A 23,295-nucleotide genomic window follows, 5' to 3' on the forward strand; every position below is an offset into this window, starting at 1 on the left:
TTGATTGAATTGAGCAAACTTAACAACTTGTAATATTTATTTTACTATTTTGAAAAGGAAAGAAAATAAATGAAAATTTAAACTTTGAAATGAGTAAAGATTAAAGAAAGAAAATAGTTTATTATTTGTGTGACACTATAACTTTGAATTAGATATTGTGCCGATCACTCAAAATATCTACATATAATTATCAATCAAAATCGATCAATAATATTTAAATACATAAACTAAACAATTTACTTATTATTATATATCAATAACTTAATTTTTTTATCTTCAATATAATATTATAACAAACATTATTATTTATTTATTTTATCATATATAAAAAATTATTCTAAGCAAATGTATATATTAACATCTCCATTAGTATTATATCATATTTATTATTATCATTATTTAATTTCTTATTAACTGAATATTGAAGAATTTTCTGCAGGTGAACTATTCTTCAATACTCAAATGACTTCATTTAAAACTTATTTTCTTAAAATCTACAATTCGACACTAGGGTTTCACTTTTTCAATAATCCATATAGGACAATCTATTTTTTAGTAAGAACATTTGGCACTTGCTATATGACCTCGTTACAACATTTCTCAACCACATGAATAATAACATCTTTACTCTTCCAAATCACTTATCAATGTAAAAATCCAAAATTTATTAAGTAAAAGAAAAATTTTCTACATTAGTGCACATACGACACACGTGGACAATGTCATAGTCTTGTGGTTGAATCTCTTTCTACACAAGTGTGTCTTTCACACCCATGTGGACTCAACCATAGTTTTATGGTTGAACTCTAGTGCATTTTTTTTATAAGTGCTACAATCATTTGCGCACAAGCCTGAGTCTAATAAGAAGTTATAAGTCATGACATGCCTTAAAGGAGTTGCGTAAACGCATTTAATGTTGCATGAGAGCATTTAATGTGTCTTCAAGCTTGAGCTGAACAAACGATAGACAAAGAAAGTTGAACATCGAATAACCTCAAAACAACTCCATAAGGTTGACAAAACTCTATATAAAGAAGATCTCTATGAAAAAGAAAGGTTGACGAAACTTAATGCTATCGTATTTTGAAGCAATCTTTAACCTTCTTTTTGTGAGGAAGAACATTGTTTATGTTTGTAACAATCTAGAAGTGTTCTTAAATTATATGGGTCTTAGGACGTTAATTCTCTTTAGTAAGTTATCTTTTTAGATCACACATCGTTGTTTACCAAAGTTTTTAACCAATAATAGTTAGGTCCACAAAATACTTATGTTTAGTCAAAAGTGATTGTGTCTAAAGAATACTTATTGTCTGTGTCTAAGAAATACTTATTATTTAGCTAAGAGTGAATGTATCTAAACAATACTTGTTATCCAGCCAAAAGTGATTGTGACTAAAGTATACTTGTTATTTAGAAATAATACTTGTTTTATATCTTATAATGTTAGTTTGTTGATCGTGTTGATCAAGAGCTGGACTTAATTTGAGTGTTCAAATTATACAGTATAATACCTAACGTAAATCTCTTTCAACTTTATCTTGTTATATTGTATGTTATTTATCCAAAACTAATCAAGGAAGGGGAATTATACTTGAATGAATTTTAAAGAGAGTTTTTTATAATGTGAATGTGAATTTGGAGTTAAGTCTAGTAATTTTCATAAGACGTTACTCTTATGAAAACTACATAATAATGCATAATTACATCATTATTGTTATTAAACAAGTGAAAAAAAATCATAAATATACAATGAAATCATTTATTCTTATTGTTATGTATTTCACTTGTCTTATGTGTTTTGCTTGTTTAAACTTTTTGATGAAATTTAATTTATTTTATAAAATGTTATTTTTAAAAATAAGCATTAAAATATTTTTAATAAACTCACGGATTTAATATTTTTTGGTATTTAATGTTGGGTCTAATGCATTTAAATAAAAAATAGATTGTTAATAAAAACCAAAAAAAATATTTATTTTTGAATTAACATTATTATTAATTATTAATTTTTTATTGAAATCAATAACACAACTTTTCTCTGTTTTATTTCTCATATAATAATAATTATAAAATTATAAAAAAATTATTTATTTTTTTATCACATTATCAGTATTGAGATTTATAAAATAGTATCTGCACGGTATTATCTCATTTATTATTTTTTTATATTATTATAATTTTTATTTAATATTGAGACAACCTTATTCATATCTCTCTTATTTTTCTTCAGAATTTACAATTCCATTTCATCCCTCCAACTGGTTTATTATTTTAGGATAAGAATTGATTTGATGCAAAAAGTTTGAGTCATCTTACAAGATTAATAAATTATACAGTATGATTAAATTATGTCCCTGTTCAATGATATCATTATTATTTTTTATATTTTTTTATTGAATTAACATGAAAATTTGGATGATTGACCTAGCTTACGCTTTTCCATTATAATCTTATTTGAGATTAGAGAGAATTTAAATTCAGTTATTGTTTATTTTAAAATTAATTCAATTATAACGCTTTTCCATTCACAATTTGATGCAAAGTTTTCATGAAAAATTGGATAATAAAACTATTATTATGTAGGATTGGACGTTGTCAAGTTAAGTTTAAACTTAAATTTAAATATAACAAGTTTATTTCTTTATTATGTTGTTATATTTTTTATGCATTATATTTTCATCATTGACTCAAGTTAAATCTAAACTCAAAATTAATAATGTTATATTTTTTTTAATCATCAAACAATAAAAGAATATAAAAAATATAAAAAAAAATACAAATTGACATTCTAACTTTTATAAATAAAGACTTTGAACAATTTTTCTAAGCATCCTACAGTAAAACAAACATGTCAAAACAAAATAAAATGATATCAATCAAACATAAATCAATGTTTTGTTGTCATAATAATACAAGTAGTTGAGCTTTGGATTCAATCTAAAAAAGAGAAAGATATCCTTGAAATCTTATTTTTTAGCCAAATTCACGACTTTACTTGAACTAGAAAAAATTTCACTTGCATTCACTTTTAAACACTATCTCATTCCTATGAGAATAATCAACATTTTACACACACAAATTTCAGGATTAAAGTTTTATAAATAAAATAAAATAAACATTTTATTAACCTGTTTTGTTAACATATTTAGTTTTTTTGTTTTAAGTTATTGAGTTTTGTTTGTTTGACTCAACTTTCATTTTTTGTTTCAGTTAGGTCTTAGTCTTTTTGTTATATATACACAATGTATTTTACTTTTTAATACATAAGTGAATAAAAATTTTCTTTATATTTTATTTTCTCTCTTTTACGCTTAAGTCATTTTTTCTTTTTCATTTGCAATTAAGGTTCATCAGAACCTCCCTTTCTCTATTGCGATTATGTGCAATTAGGTACGTTTCATTGAAACACCACATCAGGCAAATACTATTCATCTATTGATCGTAATATGTTTTACTAAAATCTTTATTTTTTTATCGTTTTAAACTATTTTATAAAATTAATATTTTTTTTTGTAATTTTTTTTATCAACTTTCCATATCAATGTGTTTTAAAAACCTTGGTCTGAAAATATTTTCCCAAAACATGTTTCTTGATAATGCTATTTTTGAAAGGAAAAACCTAAGGTGAAAAATATTCTTTCTCAACTTCATATTAAAAAAAGTTAAAAAGTTTCTTCATAAAAAATTCTATACAAGTATCAAATGTTTTTTTCCTATCAGTCCAAAAAATTGTCGGTGATATAAATATTTATAATTATATTCAAGTTAATTTTGGTTTGAATAATAATAATACAAACATTTTATTTAATAATACAAATATGTTATCCTTCATCCATAAAGTGAATATTTTTTTAATAAATTTGACATCTCCTTAAATGAAAATGAAATTGTCATCTTGTAAATAAATTCAAAGCTTAGAATGCATCTTCTTTCCCTATCATAAAAGGAAATATTTCAAGAGTCATCTGTCCCTTTTAAAGTTTTCAAATCTTGGTTTCTCTAAAAAAATATATGAAAAAACTAGTAGTAACCTATTCTAGTGTAAACCCAAATGATTTGAGTAGAATAATATAATAATACATAAAAGTTGAAAAGACTTAATTGATAGATAAAAATATTAAAAAAATATGATAATAACTGTCAAGTTACTTATACATCTAATATATATAAAAAAATGTGAGAATTTCCTTTTAAATAGTTTTGAACCATAATCCAATCAAAAATTGAAGTTATTCGAAATAGAAATATTCTTAGATAGAGTATCTCAAAATTCATAACGCCAATCAGATTCCAATATGAAAAAAAAATATACATATAAAAGAACACAATTTATAAGCTAAATACATGATGTTAAATCCTAATTAGTAGCTTATCAAAACAAATATACTGAAAAGTATCAAAAACAAATATTTTAAACTTATAAAAAGAGAGAATGAGTGGTCAAGTATGAAAAAGAAAAGAAAAAAAAGAGAGAAGATAGATGGGACTTGAAAAGGCTTTTCCTAAAGAAAAATATAACTATCATTTGACAAACTTTCCATTTATCTAAGTTTATTTGTCTAAATACTCTTAAATGTTAGTGCTCAAATGATTTTATCTCCATATCATCATCTCACAAAAATTCTCTCATAATCAACTTCAGATTACGAGAAAGTATGTTTTTTTTTTTAAATTCTCCAACTCTTGTGAGTAGTTTAATAATGGTTAAATAATAAGTATCTAATAAAATAAAAAAATTTATTATAATAAATTCATGATTTTAATATTATATTATTAAATAAATAAACTTTAAGTTTAATTTAATTTTATAAAATTTATTGGTAAGATGAGATTTAAAATTATTTATATATTATAAAATATTTTTGTTTATAATTAATGACATATTCAACTGTTCTATCCCCTTTTTTTTTCAACACAATCCAAATTTTGTCTTTAACTTTATCTTGAATAATTTCAAAATCTAATTTTTCCATACACCCACTTAAAAGTAGAAACCTAAGTTACATTTTAATATTTTGGGTATGCCTAAAACCCAAAGTACATTTATTTCTCTCTCTTGGATGAGTTGTTTGAAGCTAAAAAACTGGAAAAATAGTTTTAAAGGTAAAAAATTCCAGAAAACTACAAAATTCTACCAAATGTCCCTTGTGCTTCATACTTATAGTTAAAAAAAAGCTTTCCTTCCTCACTTTCTCAATTTGCTCTAATTGTTTCTTATTTGCAAAAGTTATTAATTATTTTCCTTTTCAAATAATTTCATAATAAAATAAATAATTAATAGTAATAACAAAATAAAAGGTATTAGTTTCTGCAGATTAAATTTTTTAGCCAGTGTCAAAATCAAATTGTGGTCTTCAGAAATTGATAAACCTAATTCCTTTTCCTGAATGAGTTTGTAAACACAGTGTGAATCAAGAATGATGAAAATAAAGTGTGATGAAGTTATTAGAGTAGATTTGATGAGTGCAGCCCAAAACAGAAAACAGAGTCCAGATTTGATGAAAAGGGGCTAGGCTTTTGGTTATGGGTCTGGTGACTTCAGAAGTAAACATTGTTTTCAGATGACATTAACAATTCCCATTTTGATAAAAAGGAATATGGTGCAAATAATTGAAAAAACATGGAATGAATAACTGAATATTTTTACTTATTTCTTTCCTTTTCCCTTTTTCTCTGTGCTGCTTTTTTCATTGTCTATCTCACAAGATTCTATTATCACCCTCACAGGCTCAGTTTGCCAATAAATTTTTGCAAAACTAAAAGGAAAATAGAAAAAGAAAACCCCTTAAATGCACACATTCACAACACCAACACTCTTCTCTCTCAACGCCGAACCCCTTTTCTAGCCTACTTCTTCAATCCCTAATATTCATCATTCATATTTCACACACAACAACCACCCCTCGTTTTGCACCCTTTTCTCTATCTGCACCAAGGCCCGTTTTTGATCGCACCCCAGCTTTTCTCCCACCTAATGTTTTGATGCCAACCATCTCCTCTACGCATTTCTGGGTTTGCACACTACGCTATTGTTTCCTCCCTACACTTCCACTGTGTTGGGAATCACCCTTTTCCGTTAGGGTTTTAACCATCTAAACTCTTCTCTTCTTACAACCAAGCAACTCTCTTATTGTTTGATTCATTTGGGTCTTTTGCAAAATCTGGTTTTGGTAACTTTTGGGGATTCGCTTGGTGCTGGGTGGGGTTCTCTGAAATTCTCCCGTTCCATCTGTCTGTGTTATTTTTGGGTAATAATACCCAGAATTGGTTTGTTGAATTTCACAGTTTTTTTCTCTCTTTTTTACTATTTAATATTTTTTGACTACTGAGAGAATTAAGTTCTGTCTTGGTCTGTTTGTTTTGCAAGGGGAAAATTTTTCCCTTCCGAAGTCGGTGGGAGAACCCTGAGATATTAAGTATCGCTGCAAGCTTTATTGGGTTTTTGTGAGTTTGAATATTGGTTGTTTTGGGTTATCTAGAAGGAACTGTGGTGGTGGCGGCGTGTTGGTTTGGGTTGGTAGGTTTTGTTGGGAGTGTTGAAACATAGGCTTGCATGGGGGAACATGAAGGTTGGGCACAGCCACCAAGTGGGCTATTGCCTAATGGTTTGTTGCCCAATGAAGCTGCCTCCGTGATACAGGTGCTTGACTCGGAGCGGTGGTTGAAAGCCGAGCAAAGGACTGCAGAGCTGATTGCCTGCATTCAGCCTAATCCACCCTCTGAGGAGCGCCGGAATGCGGTTGCTGACTATGTCCAACGGCTGATCATGAAGTGCTTCCCTTGCGAGGTTGGTGTATTGTGGTTTATCTGTTGCATAGTAGCTTATGATTATTAGTGAGTCATCCATTGTTTTAGCTATGACCATGCTATGATAATTTAATTGTCAAAGGTTGCTGTGATCAATTTTGATATTATTATTGCATGATGGAAGTGCTTAATAGCAGTATCATGCTGTTGCAAGTCTTAAACAGAGTGGTGCTAGGTCAGAAATCCCAATTTGGTGATTTGATGGGTATTTTGTATCATGGTTTTCTTTGTTTCATCCAGAAGAAGATCAGTAATATTATTGATGTTAGCTTGAAGTTGTACTTACATATTATTATGTAAATGATTGTTTACAATTACAGGTGTTCACCTTTGGGTCGGTGCCCCTCAAAACTTATTTGCCTGATGGAGATATTGACTTAACAGCATTCAGTAAGAATCAAAATCTGAAGGAGACATGGGCACATCAGGTTCGGGACATGCTGGAAAATGAGGAGAAGAATGAGAATGCAGAGTTTCATGTCAAGGAGGTTCAGTATATCCAGGCCGAAGTAGGTTCTCTAATATAGAAAATCTTCAGAATTGTTGAACTTTTACTGTCACTCTGCTTTGTTTATTAATCATATAGTTTGTTCTATTAGTTGCTTTCTCAATTTGGTTGAGAAATTTGTATCATGCTTAAGTTTGGATTTATTTTCAATTTAAAGTCTTAATGCTACTCTGCATTCACATTCCCCAAGGATATAACTGTTGTGGTATCTTTCATATGTTTAATCATACCCCACTTACTCATACACATCACTAGTTCACGTGAGTGTGAGGGGAATTTTTAAAGTTGTTGTGGGATTGTCGCAGAAGCTTAAGGTCTTAGAACACAAGGTTTAAGACATTATAATAATGAACCATCTCATATTATATTATCATAGTATGTTAACCATTACCAAGTCATAGACTTTCGTTATGTGAGATTGTTTCAAAAGCTGATGATCATAGATGATTGATTATGTATAACAAAGGGATAGATTGCTAGCTTGAGAAACACTTATTTTATACTATTAATTGCTGAATTGATTTTGTATACTTTAAATTTTTTGTGAACTCGTGAAGCATGGTTGGGCATTTTTAAATACTTAGAAATGAAAATGACAATGTACTAGCTATTTGTGCGTCTAACTGTTATAAATTTTGCTAATTGTCTGGCTTGCTTTAGATTTTTAAGAGAGATTTTTTTGTTATTGTGCCCTTTATTTGCAGGTAAAAATTATAAAGTGTCTCGTTGAGAATATTGTAGTAGACATTTCATTTAACCAGCTTGGAGGTTTGTGTACCCTTTGTTTTCTTGAGGAGGTAATTTGGTGCATCTCATATGCTTAACAATGTATATCATTTGAAAATGTGACATCAGCACTATTTTTTTTTTCTTGGATTTACAAGAATGAGTTTGTTGTTGTAGGTTGATAATCTGATTAATCAAAATCATTTATTCAAGCGTAGTATTATTCTGATAAAAGCTTGGTGTTACTATGAGAGCCGTATACTCGGTGCTCACCATGGACTTATCTCAACTTATGCCTTAGAGACCTTGGTTCTTTACATTTTTCATGTTTTCAACAATTCTTTTTCTGGACCACTTGAGGTAACAGAAATTACATGGATTTATTTTATTTTAGTGTTTTTGATGATTGATTTGACATGGTATTTTTGCTTATGTAGGTGTTGTATCGATTTTTGGAATTCTTTAGTAAGTTTGACTGGGATAATTTCTGTGTAAGTCTGTGGGGTCCAGTACCTATTAGTTTGCTCCCGGATGTGTCAGGTAGTTGCATTCCAATCAAAAATACTTTTGTCCATATATTGATTTAGTTTTTTTTTTATGTATTGATTATTTTTCTTATTCCTTCACTAACATTATCCATAGCCGAACCTCCTCGAAAAGATGGTGGAGATTTACTTCTCAGCAAGTTATTTCTAGATGCCTGTAGCTCAGTTTATGCTGTTTTCCCTGGTGGCCAAGAAAATCAGGGGCAACCATTTGTTTCCAAGCATTTCAATGTTATTGATCCTTTGCGTGTCAACAATAACCTTGGTCGTAGTGTAAGCAAAGGTGTGTTGGTTTTAGAAGTTTGGGTTTGGCTCATTTCATACATGTGTCTATTTATCTGATTATAGTTTTGGCCAAGTTCATTATGTCCCTGCTGCTAGTTTTTAATGCAACAATATGAATTTTGTGAATTTGGAAGAATTAAGACATATGGAATAGTGGAGTTGGAGTATGGATACTGTCTATGGATAAACACGAATGTTATCCTCACCTTTTTGTTGTTGTCTTTCCTGATATCTTGCAGACTCCTTATTTTTTTCTTGTTTTTCTATGTATATTTTATGCAATGGATGTGTAATGAAAAATGCATAAAACTCAAGCTGATATATCATTTTTGCAATGACCAACATTTTTCCCTACATGTCCATGGTGATTTACTTCTATATTCCTTGGGAGTCATTCTTATGGCTTCTTTTTTCCCATATATGGTAAATAGAAAATCTGGCATACTATAGACGATTGGTGCTATATTTGCTTATAGCTTCCAATACTTTTGGCACACATCTGGATTTTAGAATTGAAAAAAATAAACCTTGTCTTTATCTAATTGTAACCAACAATGAGAGTGTGGCAAATTTTATGCATCCTGGTCCTGATGTAGTAAAATGTGCATTGTATTTGTTTGCTTTTAGTTCCCCTTAACTATTTTTTATCTGTTTGTCTTTTTGCTAATTTTGCATGTACGGTACATGTGAACCAGGTAATTTCTTTAGGATACGCAGTGCCTTTGCATTTGGGGCAAAAAGGCTGACTAGATTACTTGATTGCCCTGAGGAGGAATTATTTTCTGAGGTGAATCAGTTCTTTTTGAACACTTGGGACAGACATGGAAGTGGGGAAAGGCCTGATGTTCCAAGCATTGACTTACAGCGTTTGAGTTTGTCCAGTCATGACCAATTACAGAGGTCTGACAATCTGCAGAACAATAACCATAAAATTGATAATGCCTCCAATCATGAATCTACTGAAGGGGAACATGTCTCACAAAGTGTTCTATCTCAGTATAGTAATTTATTATCTGGAAAGACATCTGGAAATGTTGTTTCTACAGTGTCACATACTCAGAATCAAAAGAATTATGGAAGCCAAAATAATTCAAGGACCTTTGATCATGTTAGGAGGGAAACTAATTCTAATCAAGGTGCTCATTTTGATAAAGGTCAGAGAAATGTTAAAGCTGACCAAGTGAGTGATGTTCAGGGAAGGTTTCTGTTTGCCAGGACACGTTCTAGCCCTGAGCTGACGGACTCATATGGTGATGTTCCAATCCAAGGAAGACATACAAAAGCAACAGAAAATAGTAAAGACCAGAATTCCTTTGTGAAGTTGGAGACTAGTCGAAAGAAGAATGTTGAACCTGATGTAGCTATAAGAAAGGACGAGTCATCTGTAAGGCACATCTCATCTCATCGAGCTCTTGAAAATGCTGCTGATTCAAACAGTAATCCTGAGGAGTCAAACTCAGGTGTCATAGGTGAAGAGTTTGCATCTGTTTCAGGTGCAGGAGGAATGCAGATGATGCATCAAGAGGAGCAGGACCTTTTGAATATGATGGCATCTCCCACAGCTCAGGGTTTCAGTGGTCAGAATCATGTTCCAATGAATATTGCACCTGGTCACCTACCATTTCCCTTTCCACCTTCCATTCTTGCGTCAATGGGATATGGTCAGAGAAACATGGGTAGCATTCCCTTTATTGAGGCTCCTTGGGGTGCAAATATGCAATTTCCTCAAGGCTTCATCCCGCCATTGACTCCATATTTCCCTGGCATAGGAATGACCTCAAGTCCTCAAGATTTACTTGAAACTAACCATGAGAATTTCAATTCAGTCGAGGCGAATATAACAGAAGCTGATAATGATTATTGGCATGAACAGGAAAGGGGTTCTGCAAGTGAGGTTGAAGTTGATAATGGAAATCTTGAAATGCCCCCAGAGGATAGGCAACAGTCTACTTCAGGCAGTTACAACTCGGCCCCATTGTCTCGGGTAGGCAGCTCCAACAGTAACAGTTCTGCTGGAGTTCAGCAGAAGTTTACTAAAGAAAACCAAGGTTCAACCAGAGAAGAGCATATTGACAATTTTCATTTTCAAGATGGCCGAAGAAATGAGGTTTATTTTGATGATAGAACAGCAATTTCAGAGTTATCCAGTGCACCTCCTTCGAGCTCCTTCAGGAGTAGGACCCCTTCTGAAAGCTCTTGGGATGGTTCATCAGTTAAATCCTCAAAATCAACAAGGGAGAGAAGGGGGAGGAAAAATACTCCCTCAATGCCATTTCAAAATCCTGTTTATGGGAAGGGTAAGAATGTTTCAGAAATTTCATCTAATAGAGTAGATGATGAAAACAGAGAGTGGACTCCTTTGTCAACGGTGCCATCTGATATGCCAGAAAGAAGCACTTGGCCCACATCTGTTTCTTCCATACATGTTCCAAGGAATCAAATATCTAGTTTTGAAACTGCTCAGACTAGTGGACCAGATACTCCACTCCCTATAGCTCCAGTGCTTATAGGTCCTGGTTCTCGCCAAAGAGCAGCTGATAATTCTGGGGTTCTTCCGTTTACATTCTATCCTACAGGGCCACCTGTTCCCTTTGTCACGATGCTTCCTTTATATAATTTTCCAACTGAGTCTTCTGACACTTCAACAAGCAACTTCAATGTGGAAGAAGGGGCAGATAACAGTGATTCAAGTCAGAATTTTGATTCATCTGAGGGGTATGAACACCCTGAGGTGTCAAGCCCTTCCAATTCTATTGCAAGGGTGGCTATCGAGTCATCAGAGCACAAGCCTGACATTCTTAATAGTGACTTTGTTAGTCACTGGCAAAATTTGCAATATGGCCGATTTTGTCAAAACACGCGCCATCCTTCACCTGTTATGGTGCCTCCTGTTTATTTGCAGGGTCGATATCCTTGGGATGGTCCTGGAAGACCAATTTCTGGTAACATGAATATTTTTAATCAGCTTATGAGCTATGGGCCACGTCTGGTTCCTGTTGCTCCTCTCCAGTCAGTTTCTAATAGACCTACCAATATTTACCAACGTTATGTAGATGATATGCCACGGTATAGAAGTGGGACTGGAACCTACCTGCCAAATCCGGTATGATAAACTCTATGGAGCTTGGTACTTTTCCTGCAGTGTGTTTCTTCCCTACATGCATGCATATACCAAACTAATTAGTGTTTTCATTTCAAAATCTATTTTCTTTATACTATTATACCTTCCCTTTAATTTATTTCAGAAGGTGTCTGCTCGGGATCGGCATCCCACAACTACCAGAAGGGGAAATTACAATTATGATAGAAATGACCATCATGGTGATAGAGAAGGGAATTGGAATACTAACTCAAAATTGCGAGGAACTGGACGTGGCCATAATCGCAACCAAATGGAGAAGTCCAACTCAAAGCCAGAGCGGTTGTCTACTACTGAGAGCCGTGCGGAGAGACCATGGGGTTCACATAGGCATGACACCTTCATTCCTCACCAGAATGGTCCAGTCCGCTCAAATTCTTCGCAGAGTAATTCTTCCAATGTAACTTATGGAATGTATCCTATGCCAGCCATGAACCCAAGCGGAGTCTCATCAAATGGTCCAATGCAATCTGTTGTAATGTTTTATCCTTTTGATCACAATTCTGGCTACGGTTCACCCGCAGAGCAGCTTGAGTTTGGGACTTTGGGACCAATGGGGTTCTCAGGTGTCAATGAGCTGTCACAGGCAAATGAGGGAAGTCAATCTAGTGGAGCACATGAAGAGCAAAGGTTTCGTGGTGGTCACACCCAACGGTCTTCACCAGATCAACCTTCCTCACCTCATGTCTCAAGGTAGTTGTTCGTACTCTACCTCTTATAATTTTCCCTTGATTCATGAAGCAAGCATCTTATTTAGTCCAATTTAACAATAATTACCTTAAAAGTAATCCCTAACATGATTGTTTATCAAAGTTGACAGTGTAAAAACCACTTTACATTGACACAATTATTGTTAAAGTCAACAAATTTACCATATGTGACAATTTCCAATTGGTTGAAGGTGTAAAAATCCTTTACACAGTTGATTCATAGATTTTAAACTCATAATTATTCAGTTGGATTGTTTCATTGTGTCTTAGTTTTATGGTTTTCAACAGGGCCCCCTAATTCTGCTGCCTGATCGGTGGCCAGGAGTTAACAGTTGAAAGAGGAGGATTTTCCTCTTTTTTTGTAGCAGGACCCGGCAGGGCATGTAACTGGGGAGTGCAGTGTCCATTTCGTGGCATTACTGTTCTTAAAAGGAAAATATCTTGGTCCCTTGCTTGTGGCCAGACTCTTGCATGTACACTTATAGGTGATTAACCAATTTTGGTTAAGTTTGTCCATCCAAGAACATGTTTTGAGGATGAAACATGGTGACAGAGAGTATGCAGTACTCTGCTCCCAGTCTAGCAAAAGGAAGAAAGGGATGGATTAGAATTTTATTGAAAGTTTAGACACATTTGTAACCCAACAAAATTTAGAAAACTGGCCTAGGTTCAGAAGTTTAGAAATTTTACCACCATGTTATAGAATTGTCAGATTCTCTTTTATACAATGAATGTAATTGGGTTCTTGTTTTAGAACATGCAGAAGATCTATGCTGAACTTTTGAACATTGTTATAGCTTACTGGCAATAAAATTGTGATATTAGATATATTAGATGTCATTTGCGTTTGTCTTCCTCAAATCTTCAACAAAGAGATAAAAAGTTATGATCTTTTAAGAATTGATGAGAATCCATTGTAACTAATCAAAAGGAAACATCTAATTAAAAAGTATGTACCAGTTACGACAGACTTTCGAAATTTTGTTTCTTAAATAGCAATTATGTTGAAGTTTGGGTATCTTTTGACTATTTACATTCATTAAATTGAAAATAAGTAATTTTCATATTATGAGACAAATTTTGAAAGTTTTTATAGGGCTTGGTTTTTATGCATCATGAAAAAGTTTTCTATTGTAACAAATTATGATAAATATAATTTTTTAGTTATTGTAAAAATTGATGATAATAAATTGCACTCTTTTTTTATATTAGTTTGAAATTATTATTTAATAAGGTAAGACTTGTGGTATTCTCAAATAATTGTTATTGTTCGCTTCTGATCTGAGTGTTTTAAATTGATGTTTAATTTTTTTAATCGACATTAGTCATGATAAGATATTTGTAAATTATAGTTTAAAAGTTCTTTAATATTTAGAAAAGAAAATATCTTACATGTATTTGTAAAGTCATACATGCCATTAATACTATAAGTTTTGAAATCCACTATAATTAATTATATATAGATAGGTGAAATTTTACTTTTGGAAGTGAATCTTTCATTTACATAATTAAATTCGAAAAGTAATTAGATTTCTTTTGATTGAATAAAATAAAAGGTTTTCAGAATAATGGTACAAATTATATATAAGAAATAGTTTTGTTAGTTAAAAATGTATATATAATTTGTGGCATCACTTTTAACTTGGCTTCGTTAGTCCGTTTCAGTCTTAAAAACCACATACCTTTACTAGGAGACTCAAGTCTATTTTATAATTATTTTTGTAACAAATTTTTTTCATGAGAATCTTATCTTTATTGAAAATAATAATAGAAAACGGAACACCACTTATCTTCAAGTTTCAGGTGTTAACAACAAGTGTGCACCCTTCCTCAAGGTGCTTCTCTTATTTAATAACTTTATCTTTTCAACCAACAACTATATTAATACTATTAATTAATATGTAACTAACATGTATTAATTAATATATAATTAACTTGCATATTATCACAAGAGATAAAACATCTCTTTTATCTTCAAAATAATATGATAACAAATTTAAACAATAATAATTATATCTTTCATCTTCAGAATAATATAATAACAAATTTAAACAATAATAATTATATATTTCATCTTCATAATAATATGATAACAGTCTCTTTATCTTTTATCTTGATTACATTTTTTTTTGGACTAACCAACATTTGGACTGAGTTCACAACTCAACTTTTGGGTTCAAACACCGAGCTGACATTCCCAAATACCTAAGTTGTCCCGAGCATTCCTGTCTTGTATAGAATATAACAAAGAAATTATATATTAAATTACCAAAAAAAAAAGACAAGTTGTGAGGGAAATAAACTGAAAGAAAACTTGAAAAGTTTGAGAGAAATTTGGGGAAACATTTTTTAAGAAAAATTGTTAGAAAAAAATTACAAGTTTCATATTTTCAGACTCAAATTAATTTTTAAATCAAAGCTTTAAATAAATATTAGATAATATATCAAAGAATTATTGTTAGAAAATAGTTGTCAATTCAACTTCTTCCTAAAAACACGTGCATTACAATAAATTTAAACACAAATAAAAAGTTTTTTTTTATGTTGATGAACATTTTCCACGTTGTTTCGCAGTTTTATCTTAAAACTAATCTAGTTCCTTCACGAGGTTAGTAAAAGAGTAGACTCAATTAATACTGCGAACAAATTGAATTTGAACTTTAGTACAATAACCGTGTTCAATTTTTTATTACAAATACAATATATATATATATATATATATATTAACTATTTAAGGATATTATAGCCTTTTCATAAATTAAGTATAAATAAGCTTAACCTAAGTTTTAGAGCTAAATATATTTTATAGGTAGTAAAACTCGAACTCCAAATTCTATTTGGTTTGTAGTTTGTATTTTTTTGGATGTAAGAAGTAGCAAAAATAAATAAAACAGAAAAATAAAGTACTATTTGAAGTTGTTTGCACTGAAACGAAAATAAAAGAAAGAGAAAAAAACAAGGTTTTATATATAGATGTATCTATCCTTATATAAAACAAAACACAATTTGTCTTGTTACTGTAAAAAAAAAGAGGGACTGTCCAAAGACTTGGTAATACTTTGTCATAAAATCATAATATACGAACACTTTATTAGCACTTGTAACTTTTGTGTATTTCTTTATTCATATTATATCATATCACTTTATCGATATTATAGTTAGATGTGCTGAAGTTGGATTCAACCAAGATAACCTTGCAAAATGTTATCCTTTAAGCATATACTTTTGAATTTGAGTTCTCATTTATATGTTCGTATGGAAAAATATTTTATAAATATAACTAATTTAGAGTAAAATATTTCATTAATCATAGGTAAATTAGTCATAACAATAATTATAAGAATGTACTAATATTTTAATCTGACAAGATAGGAATATTTTTATAAATATAGTATGAGTAAAACTAGTAACAACCCAGCAAACTTAAACACCAAGATTTGAATATAATTTCTTTACTTGTACATTATTCCTAATATACCTCTTGCAAACTGCCATCTCCCTTCCACCTAATATTCACCAACATCAAGGGGTTTGATTCATTTGAAATCGCTATATAGTGAATGACAACAAATTCAACCAGCATGAAGTTGAATAGATGGTGTATTTTGGTTGGTTGAATGATATAATTAAGAAGTAGAATAGCCAAGATAAACACACAATGATATAATTCTATTTTGATGTCTCTGCAGTCTTACAATTAATTGTGAATGAGCATTAAGACTAAAAATGAATACATATTTGACAGAATTGAAAGAATAAGCTATTTGGAACGTAAACCAGGGATATTCCTGAGGCCCATCTTGCCAAGGACTATCTTAGCTACAGCTGGAGGGTTATCAAGCCCCATGCTTCGACTGAACTCGTTTGCAAGCTCCACTAGCCTATGCTTGTCACGCCCCACTTTCTTGTTCGAATTGTAGTAACCAAGCCATGCCTGATATGCTGCTTCTTTGTTCTTCATATCCACATGGGATAGAGCTTTTTCTACCTGTAAACACCAAAAATGTGGTTGTCATATATGGCTCCAAATTCATTCCTTGATAAACATGCCAAAACAGGAGATGGAAAAAAAATATGAACCCAAACTTTAGTCTCCTAAAGATACAAGGGTAATGGTTTATAGAACTTGAGAAAAGGAACATAATCCCAAGCTAATGTTGGATAACAAGTCTCACATTGGTGGGTGAAAACAAGTTAGACGGCATAAGCAAGAGTCATGAATCAAAAGTGTCAAGATAGTTTTTGGACAAACAGACCATTCAATCTAGGCCCTCTAACACTTTTGAACAAGGTCTTGAATACTAATTCTAACAGTTATTTTTCAACAAGACATTTATTATAGTCCCTGTCAATGATAAAGCGAACAAGACTTTGCAAAATCGAAGACCAAAGTGATTTTATGATTTAGGAACTAAAATGACAAGCGACAACCACCAAAGGAACAAAAGTGGAAAGTTAGTAGAGAAGGACTACAGTGAACACCTAAAATTGGAGACAGAAGTGAAGATTTGATCAAATTAGGAACTTAAATGACAAGCGCTTACCATCAAAGGGACTAAAAGTCTAAAACGAGGTTTTGATCTAAAAAAGTGTCTCCAGTGAAAAGTAATACCTTTCTCTTAGTATCAGGATCAACTGAAGGTACCACGGGAACTTGCTCAATAGGCAAATCTTTTATGGTAGACAAAAAGAACTCTTCCCAAGGAGCCAGCAGCAGTATGCCCTGCCCTTCTTTCCCTCTTCGGCCAGTTCTACCCAGGCGATGTATATACTGTTCTCTATCTGTTGGCAAACCAACCTGTCCATTTGACAAATGTAGGAAAGACGAAACAAAATAATTACTTTTATCGTATAATAGCCTGTGTTTTAACTTCTCAACAATGCCCACAGGTGTCACCTTTCAGCAAATGTATAATGTATCGAGCATTCTTTCAAATATTCATTGATTTTCATGATAAAAGGTAAAATGTTAAAAATATAACCCATATAAAGCGTCCTAGGATGCCTGTTATCATGGTTTGCAAAGGCTGATTACAAATATCAGAATAATGATATTGGGAATGTGTATCGCAGGCAGATACATCTGTAGCTATTACCTGTATAACAAGAGTGACATCTGGATAATCAACTCCACGTGCAGATACATCTGAAGTAACCAGGATGAGACCCTTTGACTTCCGAAATTCCTCAGAGACTCTGGTTCTATAACTCTGAGGCTTTCTTGAATGGATTTCTCTCACATTCAAGTTCAACTCACCAAGAAGTTCAGAAACAAGTCTAGTGACCATAGCAGTTGTGCAGAAAACAAGAACCTGATAAACCAATACATTCATATCTTTGTAAAATATGTGAACTGTGAATGAAAAAGTAAAATATTTTGTTGTCTTATCACATAGAATTTAACCAGTAATAGAGCAATAAAAAATTATAGCCTTGCTTGTTAATCATGTTATATGTCTTGAAGGTGTATATTGGAAAACATACCTTGTAATCAACATCATCTGCAATGTGGTCCTTCAGAAGAACATATAGTAAAGGGAAATGCTTGTCCAATGGAGCAACTAAATGCGTCTGGCGGACCTGAAATGATTCAAAACCCCATAAATAAATATCATAAAAAGACATTATACTGGTTCTAGCAAAATGCGCATTCATTACCTCAACCATGCAAGTACCTTGTTAGTTATTTAGCGTGAAAATTATAAACAATTACCTGAGAATGTGTCTCTTCACTACCCTCTTGAACTGTATTGATAAATTCGTGATCCCTTCTCAAAGCAATATGACAAACTTGACGTACCTTTGCAACAATAAATTACCAGAATAAGCTCAATACTTCTATCTTTTCTAAACAAGAAACATACGACCATAAAATAAAAAGGTAAAGAAAAAAAAATACCTCTTCTGGAACTGTGGCAGAAAACATAAGAGTTTGTCGTTGTTTAGGGACTGCTGCAATTATCTTTTCAATGTCTTTGCGAAATCCCATGTCAAGTAAATGATCAGCTTCATCAAGCACCAAAACCTTCACACCCATCAGCCTAGATGCAAAACCAGCAGTATTCTCAATATGGTCTCTAAGCCTTCCAGGAGTAGCCACAAGGATCTGTATACAGCATGCAACTGGAAGTTAACGGTGTGTGTGAACAGAACATGTGACCTTATTATCACAACTAAATATTTAATCAACAAAGTCTGGAAACTAGTTAGTAGTTAGCTATATGAGGATGAGGATGCAAATAAATAATAGATCAAAAGCCTTAAATCAAATTAAAATATCAAGATGCTACTAGTTTTAGGCTACAGTCAGGTGATACTCATAAAAATCTTTTGCTAAAACACTTATACACCAACATAAATTTGGTGCTTTTTGTCTCTTGATGTTTAACAGAAATTAGTAAAGAAACTTATGATGATGATAAAAATAAGTTTTAATCTAATATGTTTGGTCAAAAAAAAGATCCTACAATTTGTGACAGCTGGAACACAAATGTGCCAACAATAATATGTACAGCAATTTTACGTCAAGACTGTTTAGTAGCGTAGGGATATTTCAGAATAGATTATGGGCCATATGGAGGCATACAGTAACTAATAACAACATAAAATAAACTTTGGTAGCAATGAGAAGAGTTTACCTGGCAAGGATTTGCTTGCATTCGCTTCTGTTCTAGAGCAAGTCTTGTGCCTCCAATCACAACTTGAACACCAATGGCAGGATGATACTTAAGCAGTTTATTGGCCTCTGCAGCAGCCTGACTTGCAAGTTCTCGAGTTGGGCATATGACAAGAACAAAAATTGGTGGCCGCCTATTATCACGATCACTTGGAGGTGACTTTACCACAACTTCAATTGACGGAAGCTGAATAAAAACACTTAAAAAATTAAGAGTAAAAAACTACTATTCATCTGTTACTACAGGTGCAACAAAACAATAGATTAGTTTCCAGCACAACGATTTGTGCTATTAAGTTGAATCTCAAGTAGACCTTTTCATGTATTCTTTTATTAGACATTTTAATCAGTATTTTAAAACTTTTAAAGGTATTTGTTGATCAACATAGAAGATTCTTTAATACTCCCACTGCAGACTAGTTAAAAAATGTTATAGCAGCCTCCATGCCTAAAAACAAAAACAATTGAAAAGAAAATAGAAGCAAGCAAGAATTGCCCAATTGTCATGAATCATGATAAAATATCCAACTCTGTTCTGAAGCCCAAGAAATTAAGCAGAGTGGTCCAATGAAGTAGTTTGCTTATTTCAAATGTATCCCTTGTGTCAACTGTTTCTTACATTAATTGTCACCCATAAATGAATATGAAGAAACGTCCCAATATAAAGAGGCAATTAACCACCAATTTACTTAGGCAAACACACACCAAGAGACTTACCAAAAATGCTACTGTTTTTCCAGTGCCTGTCCTGGCCTTGGCAAGGACATCCTTACCTAAAAATGTTAATCGGAATAAGTGCCCCAATAATAAATAAACTCAATAAATATGAGAACAATGTGGACCAGAGCTGGAATAAGTTCTAGTTTAATATTATCAATTAGATAGCTCAATATTTTAAATACAGACTCTTAACATAGTATGATATTTGCAACACAAATTATAAACTCAAGACAAAAAGGATACCAAAAGGAAGAGAAGAAAAGGTCACAGGGTTTGACAAAATCATATGACATGACATCTCTTACAAACAGGCAAAGCATAGCCACAAAAAATGACATTATATCGTAAAATCGTTTTCTTATGGCTCCATTCTCCATGGCCAAGGAAAAAAGACCAACCTTTGAGAATTACTGGAAGAGTAGCCTCCTGCACAACCGTCATTTTCTCATATCCAGCATCCTTGATTCCTTTTAGTGACAGTGGGGAGACTGAACATTGGTCAAATCTGTGGCATCACACCTCAAAAATCAGACATTCATAACCCGACAGCAGCATAGCATAATAAGATTAAAGTATATGCCAGAGCACATAAGGTAAACATCACAAATATACAAGAAAAAGGCTCTCCTTTCTCTTCATATTAATTTCATTCCTATCCTCCTCTATAAATCAAAGACAACTAGCTTTTAACATGTGCCCACCATGAGAGTATCCATAACCAATTTCCAACTTCATGCATGGAAGGTATGGAACAACAACAACCCAGTAAGTACAGTTGCATAATCCCATTCATTGACAAACACAAAGTTGACAGTATCCATTCAATCTAGAAAAAAATTGTATTGAACAATAGACACCCTCTCATCCCTTTCTTTTTCACTTTGTTCCACATCTCAAGGCTTGCAATCCGAAAAATCCCAAGACAGACAACTCAGTCCAACTCGAGTCCAGAGCAATAACAGGTCAAGCCAAAAAAACCCAAATTCAATTAGCAAACTGGGTTCCTTTTGTCACCTCAAGCCTACATACACGTTTCAAACAAGTACTACCAGCTACAGTAATGTTGTGTCAGCTAGCCAAACAAGTGCATTATGCAATAATAACCAATAGACTCGATACATTCACACAAGCAAGGAAACAAACAACTAGAGCATATTTAGACAAGCTTCACGTAAACATATTTTAACTTATGGAGAAACTAATTTTTTATTTTTAATATTATTTTTTCTCTCCTAAAACTGTTTAATGGAGAACTTTGTTCAAACATACTCCAAAACTACTCCAAGTAGCATAACAGAAACATTAATGGTACAATGAACACACCTTGATTCACTCAGATAAGAATCAGAACCTCCAGGAGAAGATGGTCTAGGAGTCGGTTCAACAGTCTTCGGCTTCAGACCGTTTTGTTTTCCAAACAAAGCGGTTCTACTCTTGTTCAATATCTCCTCCTCCTCACTCCCATCACTGTTTTCATCTTCACTATCATCTTCGCTGAGAAACGTTCCAACGCCACCACCCTTGAACTTCCTTCCACTCTCCACCATTTCCTCATCGTCGTCACTCCGAGGTTGAAACTTTCTCCTCGCACCCGCATTCTGCCTTCCCCTCATCAAATCCTCGCCCCTCCTCTTCCCCAAATTGGGGGAAGCCCTATTGTTATTCCTCCGCGGCGGCCGGGTTTCGCGGCCTTCATCGTCGTCGCTGCCGAGCCGTTGGAAGCGGTCGACCCGGCCGGTCCGCAACTCATCGACCCAGTCACTGAGTTCAGCCTCGTCGTCGACGAGGCTCTTGGAGGGGCGAACCGGAATCTTGTCGCGGGCGTGGGCACTGACCCGGGCGGAAAAGGCGCGAGCTTTAAAGGTTGCTGCGGTTCGGAGGAACTTGGAGGGAGGGAAGAAGATGGCGCGAGAGAGAAGAGGAAGTGTGCGAGGCTTCATGGGAAGAAGGGGATGAAGAAGACGAATTTGGGTCAACAGCTTTGTGTGCATAGCAGCAGCAGAGCAGAAGAAGAGAGATAAGAGTGTGTGGGTTCGTTCAGAAGTCACAACCAACGAGGGTTTTGTGGAGGGAATCGATGGAGGGAATTAGGGTTTAAGGATTTATATTTTCTTTTTTAAACTCTTTTTTTTTTGTCAAAATTTGAAGAATGTCTTAATATCTAAAAGTTCGTATTTTATATTTTTAATGTTGGTTCTTTAACTAAAATGTTTAGTACTAAATTTTAAAAATTATGATAAGGTAATGTGAACATATACTATTTTTTTTTAATTGGAGGATGAAAATGTAGACCTAGAAATGTATACCTTTTGAGAAACATATCAATATAGGTAAATCATATTTCAAAATATATTTTTTAGTAAATATATTAAAACAAATTTTAATGTATTTTAAAACAGAATTATATTTTTTTAAAAATTAAATAATACAAATGTTAATTTAAAATATAATTTATTTTCTTCAAAAAAATCGCATTTTTTAAATACGTTCAAAAAAAAATCATGGGAAAAAATTAAATTATTGTGAGTATTAAATATAAACATTCAACCAAAAATTCACTCAAATATTAAAATTATTAAAGCGAATATTTAACTTAATTTTATAAATTGTATAATTTATTTCTTATATTAATACTTAAAATAATATTTTCAATAACTCTTTTAGTGTTAATAATGCTGAGTAATGCTAGTCCGTCCCGCAAGTCCACCTCGTGCTAAGAGTGCAGACTCATTTCACTGATCCATCCCACATAAGAAGTAATATGCGGGCTAATTCGCATAAGATTTTTTTTCAAAAATTAAAATTTCATTAATTATAAAAAACTTATTCCTACTACTGAATAATTAAAATTTTATCCCTATTTCAATTCATTTAATTAAGATAAAAATATAAATTCAAGTATGAGGGTTGTTAGGAGACTTGATTAAAACTAATTAAAGTTTTGTTTTGCATTTATTTTTATGTAAATGTATAAGAGTATCTTATCAAAATTTCGCTACAAAATATTTTAATGAAGATGACTAATTTTTTAACTATCCTATTGAAATATATTTTTTATATTATTTTTTTATTAAATTTTTTAAATATAAGACTTTACATAAAACTAAATTCATTATCATTCTTAATATTAACTCCTTTAGATGATTAAAATAAAACATTCCTTTTCTTAATACATTAAA

At 32.3% G+C, this 23,295-nt stretch overlaps 2 protein-coding genes across 5 annotated transcripts; one reads left to right on the forward strand and one right to left on the reverse strand.

The window, feature by feature from the left end:
* The first annotated feature begins 5,680 nt into the window (after positions 1-5,680).
* Positions 5,681-13,548, forward strand: LOC137812522 (uncharacterized). 4 transcript variants are annotated; one of them, XM_068614570.2, is made up of 10 exons: positions 5,681-6,248; positions 6,368-6,787; positions 7,128-7,316; positions 8,020-8,112; positions 8,219-8,401; positions 8,479-8,581; positions 8,684-8,869; positions 9,567-11,974; positions 12,117-12,703; positions 13,009-13,548. In XM_068614570.2, exons 2-10 carry the CDS (start codon positions 6,554-6,556, stop codon positions 13,016-13,018), a joined length of 3,993 nt encoding a protein of 1,330 aa, XP_068470671.2. In that variant the 5' UTR covers positions 5,681-6,248; positions 6,368-6,553; the 3' UTR covers positions 13,019-13,548. The 4 variants fall into 4 exon arrangements, with proteins under 4 accessions (XP_068470671.2, XP_068470680.2, XP_068470653.2 ...); XM_068614552.2 differs by having other exon boundaries at positions 5,826-6,248; positions 12,991-13,548; XM_068614561.2 differs by having other exon boundaries at positions 5,826-6,248; positions 12,120-12,703; positions 12,991-13,548.
* A 2,820-nt stretch (positions 13,549-16,368) lies between these two features.
* On the reverse strand, positions 16,369-22,267 carry LOC137818641 (DEAD-box ATP-dependent RNA helicase 31). Its single transcript, XM_068622176.1, has 10 exons — positions 21,440-22,267; positions 20,515-20,621; positions 20,114-20,169; positions 19,359-19,583; positions 18,620-18,826; positions 18,434-18,520; positions 18,205-18,300; positions 17,817-18,032; positions 17,333-17,518; positions 16,369-16,708 (listed from the first exon to the last, which is right to left on the reverse strand). The coding sequence occupies exons 1-10, from the start codon at positions 22,105-22,107 to the stop codon at positions 16,481-16,483; spliced, it is 2,076 nt and encodes a 691-aa protein (XP_068478277.1). The 5' UTR covers positions 22,108-22,267; the 3' UTR covers positions 16,369-16,480.
* Between the last annotated feature and the right edge of the window lie 1,028 nt (positions 22,268-23,295).

This window comes from Phaseolus vulgaris, chromosome 10 (genome assembly GCF_051622355.1).
Source record: "Phaseolus vulgaris cultivar YP4 chromosome 10, ASM5162235v1, whole genome shotgun sequence".
Taxonomy (NCBI): Eukaryota; Viridiplantae; Streptophyta; class Magnoliopsida; order Fabales; family Fabaceae; genus Phaseolus; species Phaseolus vulgaris.

Excerpts from the sequence above, each read along its gene's own strand:
- LOC137818641 (XM_068622176.1), bottom strand. The coding sequence starts at position 22,107 with ATGCACACAAAGCTGTTGACCCAAATTCGTCTTCTTCATCCCCTTCTT. Across the intron at positions 20,170-20,514 it reads TCTTCCAGTAATTCTCAAAG|GTAAGGATGTCCTTGCCAAG; the intron begins GTTGGTCTTTTT and ends TAACATTTTTAG. Across the intron at positions 18,033-18,204 it reads CAGATGATGTTGATTACAAG|GTTCTTGTTTTCTGCACAAC; the intron begins GTATGTTTTCCA and ends TTGGTTTATCAG.
- LOC137812522 (XM_068614552.2), top strand. The coding sequence starts at position 6,554 with ATGGGGGAACATGAAGGTTGGGCACAGCCACCAAGTGGGCTATTGCCT. Across the intron at positions 6,788-7,127 it reads TGAAGTGCTTCCCTTGCGAG|GTGTTCACCTTTGGGTCGGT; the intron begins GTTGGTGTATTG and ends TTACAATTACAG. Across the intron at positions 11,975-12,116 it reads GAACCTACCTGCCAAATCCG|AAGGTGTCTGCTCGGGATCG; the intron begins GTATGATAAACT and ends AATTTATTTCAG.